This window comes from Punica granatum, chromosome 7, assembly GCF_007655135.1.
Source record: "Punica granatum isolate Tunisia-2019 chromosome 7, ASM765513v2, whole genome shotgun sequence".
Lineage (NCBI taxonomy): Eukaryota > Viridiplantae > Streptophyta > Magnoliopsida > Myrtales > Lythraceae > Punica > Punica granatum.
In genome coordinates, this window is record NC_045133.1 from 6,280,133 (window position 1) to 6,284,483 (window position 4,351).

General features: G+C 42.4%; 1 protein-coding gene across 1 annotated transcript; it reads left to right on the top strand.

Annotated features, from left to right (window-relative positions):
• Positions 1 to 213: 213 nt before the first annotated feature.
• Positions 214 to 3,075, top strand: LOC116215580 (protein NRT1/ PTR FAMILY 4.5-like). The gene is made up of 5 exons (XM_031551340.1): positions 214 to 391; positions 493 to 592; positions 680 to 897; positions 1,103 to 1,641; positions 1,760 to 3,075. The coding sequence occupies exons 1-5, from the start codon at positions 389 to 391 to the stop codon at positions 2,754 to 2,756; spliced, it is 1,857 nt and encodes a 618-aa protein (XP_031407200.1). The 5' UTR covers positions 214 to 388; the 3' UTR covers positions 2,757 to 3,075.
• The last annotated feature ends 1,276 nt before the right edge of the window (positions 3,076 to 4,351 follow it).

The following is a 4,351-nucleotide window of genomic DNA, read 5'->3' on the forward strand; positions in this document are numbered from 1 at the left end:
TCGATTATCGATCATGAGCCACTTCCAAATGGAAGTGATTTGAACTAATAGCAGCACAACATCCGCATATATCGGGAACTATGTAATTAATTTTCCACTAAACGTACAAGGGATTGGATCCATATCCAATACAAAAGTTCCACATGATTTATGACTGCATACGATTATTAATCCGAAGTGAGACGGGGACAAAAAATGTGGGAGGTGAAAAGCGATCTTTGACGATCAATTTGATGCCACCAACGTTGCATCCTATGAATTTTATCGGCTATATGTTCTTTGCACCCAAACATCAATCAAACTAAATCCACCTCTCTCTCTCTCACTCACTCACCTACCTATTATTCTTCCATCATTGTTCTTCATCTTCCTTGTCAAGCTCTCGAACATGGTGAATTTTAGTCTTAAAACTCTCGTTTCTTTCTCTGTTTCTCGGTTACAAACATTATCTGTTCGATCAGCCTCGAGTGAATGAATGAATGATCATTGCAGGAGGACGAGGAAGCGAAGAAGGAGACCCCGTATGCCCCTCTCAGCATCACCACCGAGACCAGAAGGAAGGGAGGGTTCAGGGCTTCGGGATTTATCTTCGGTGATTAATTGACTACCTGAAAACAAGAAACTATATGTAACTACTTCGTGTTGGTTTTTAATGTTCTGCGGTTGTTGCTTGGGACAGCCTTGACGGGGCTGGAGAACATGGGGTTCGTCGCGAACATGGTGTCACTGGTGCTGTACTTCATCTATGTCATGTACTTCGACTCGTCCAGCAGCTCGAACACACTTACAAATCTCATGGGCGCAACCTTTTTGCTCACCCTTGTCGGCGGCTTCATCTCTGACACCTACCTCAGCAGGCTCAACACCTGCCTCGTCTTCGGTTGTCTTGAAGTCATAGTAATTAACCTCACCATCTCCTGATACCGCACCCAACCTTTTGATATCAGTTCCCAAGTCTTATGACCGTTCATGTCGATGTGTGTATGAGTTCAGACTTCTTCATCAAACCTATAGCCTGTAAATGCTAATCCATCGAGTGCATGAGGAGGTCGAACATAGGAGATGAACCATGGCTCAATCAGCTCATTTTGTCTATTTGCAGGCGTTGGCAATGGTGACAATCCAAGCACGGTCAAAGCACCTCCAGCCCGACTTTTGCGGGGCTGGGAAATCAAGCTGCATCACTGGAGGTAAGGCCGTGTACTTTTATGTGTCGCTGTGCCTGCTGGCCCTTGGAGTTGGCGGCGTGAAAGGAGCCCTGCCAGCCCTTGGGGCTGACCAATTCAATGCCAAGGACCCCGTTGAGGCCAAGGCCCTCGCCACCTTCTTCAACTGGCTCACACTCAGCACCACGGTTGGGGCTGCTATCGGAGTCACCGCTATCGTGTGGGTCAGCATGAACAGAGGCTGGTACTGGGGATTCTTCATATCCACAGTTACTGCCTTCATTGGATTTCTCGTCCTAGCTATGGGGAAGCCATTTTACCGCATCCAGCCCCGCGGCGAGAGCCCCTTGATAAGGATCGTTCAGGTCATGAATCTCGCCATCAAGAACCGGAAGTTGACGCTCCCCAGGAGCCCTGATGATTTATATGAGAACACTGATAAGGCAGAGAGAATCGCACACACCGGGCAATTCAGGTGATCTTGGCAGTTCACTTGGTAGAATGAAAACCATTGACTGCTGTGACTCGAATAGTATTATCATTCGATTCAATTGAATTCGCAAATAACTGTTTCTTTTGTATGCTTGCGACAGTTTCCTAGACAAGGCCGCTATCGTCCCAAAGGACTCAAAGCCCGAGCCATGGAAGGTATGCTCGGTGACTCAAGTCGAGGAGGTGAAGATCCTGATGAGGATGCTTCCCGTCTTAGCTAGCACAATCCTACTGAACACGTGCATGGCCCAGCTCCAAACCTTCTCAGTCCAGCAGGGCCGGTTCATGGATCCGCAGCTCGGGCGCCTCAATGTCCCGACACCTTCGATCCCCGTCATCCCGCTTCTCTTTATGTCGATCCTAATCCCTATCTATGAGTTCTTCTTCGTCCCATTTGCCAGAAAGATAACGGGGCACCCATCAGGCATCACTCAGCTCCAGCGCGTTGGAGTCGGTCTAGTCCTTGCTGCAGTCTCAATGGCCATTGCCGGGATCGTGGAGGTGAAGAGACGGGAGAATTTCCACAAAGGCCATAAAATCAGCCTCTTTTGGCTGTCTTTCCAGTACGGGATATTCGGGATCGCCGATATGTTCTCTCTGGTAGGATTACTTCACTTCTTCTATAAGGAAGCCCCAGTCGGGATGAGATCCCTCTCAACTTCGTTCACTTGGTTGTCACTCTCTTTCGGCTACTTCCTCAGTTCCATCTTCGTTGATATCATCAATGCCGTGACCAAGAGAGTGACGCACAGCAAGCGTGGATGGTTGTATGGTCAAGACATAAACTCGAACAACCTCAACCTCTTCTACTGGTTCCTAGCTATCCTCAGCGTACTCAACTTTGGAGCCTACCTCTGTGCTGCTTCGTGGTACAAGTACAGGAAGGAAGAAGCCGACCCGATGACTCCAAAACCTTTAGTCTCGGAGTCGGATCCTAAACTGTCTGATGTCAAGCCTCTCATCATGAACGACAGTGCTCGGAAAGTAGCAAGTAAGACCGATGATGCCAGCCCTGCCCCTGCCCTTGCTGATGATGCGCCGAAGTCAGAAGACAAGGAGACCGAAAAAATGGCGGTGGAAGAAAAGGCTGCAGCATAGGCTGTTAGTATATATCATTTGACATCGGAAAAACTACAAGGCAACATTGCTTCTATGTTTCGGGTGTGCGTCTTATGATTTCTTTTAGCACGAGCATGATCTTCGATTGATATAATGTGTGGCGGTGCCTACATTTAGCAGCTTAACAACACAAGGTTGATACTACACTAAATTTTTGCATAAGCCTCTGTTGTAATAATATGATCAGTATGTATGATTTTTGTGTGTAAAAGTATATGCCTGCCTTATTGATAGATGAAAGAACAACTAGAGGATAACTTTTCGAGGGTCGTGAATTCCTGAATTCGCGATCTAGTGATATGGTAGGAAGCTCGAAATTTCTGCGGACATGACTACCAATAATGTCAATAAATACTACATATTTAACTTCTGATTGTGCAACTTCCCCTGTTCTGTTCTTACCATTAAAATAATAATAATAGAAAAATAGAAAAGTAAAAGCCTGACGGCCTCTTGGCCCAAAAAGATTTATTGGGCCGGCCCAAACTGGAGGCCCAACAAAATTTTCAGTCAAATGATAACAAGACCCCTGATCTTTTTATATGTTTTCAGAAACACCCTTTTCCTTAATAATTCACATCAAATGTGAGCAGGATGCTTCAATGAGGATGTACTTGCATTGACATGGCCATGGCCGGCCTTTGAAATGAACGAAGGAAACCTGATAATGTCGGTTCGCACTCATGTGTCCTAGTTAGGCTCGAGGTCAACTTGGCCTCACAAGGCCGAGAAGGGCCCCGGCTAGCTAGGACAAATCTATATATCCAGTCAAAGCCAAAGCTTGATGTCATTGTGGAGCAATGATCAATAAATGTTCACTTGTTCCGGCCTGGATCAGAGTTAGTTGTGGATGATGCGATTATTCTGAAATTCTCCTACTTATATTTTACCCTTGAAGCTTCGCTTATTATATTGCTCACTAGTCGTGAAACTCGTGCGTTGCACATGATACTTCTACCAACCTGGAAAAATAAATATAATAAAAAATTAAAAAGGAAAACTCCTTGGAAAATTATAAGTGAAACAAAAAGAAAACAAACAAAGATCTTCATGTTTAGGTCTAGTAATACTATGAAAAATTTAATAAACTAACTTACATCTACGGATGGACAAACTTTTCGAGAGCTCGCGTCTAGCTGTGTATGATAATATCTATTTATAACTATCGTATAGAATTTGGATAAAATATAATCAGATTTATTTTTCTTTTGTCCGTGAACAAATCTATTTTTTTTAAAAGAAATATAATCTATATATCTATAAAATATAATCTAATCTATTTTTAAAAATAGATATCTATAACAAAATATGATTTATATTTTTTTTTCTTCTTATACATATGCTAAAGGTTGTACACGTAATCATATATTAACATATTTATATTATGTATGAATATGTACTAATATATACTTATTTTCATGTTAACATTAATGTGATAAAATATTACTTTTTATTTTAAAAAATTCAAGATTATTAAATAATATATATTTTATAATAAAATTTTCTCATTTATTTTAAATAAATTCATGTTATATAAATTATAAAGTTAAAGAAATCAAGAAATCAAGTTTTAT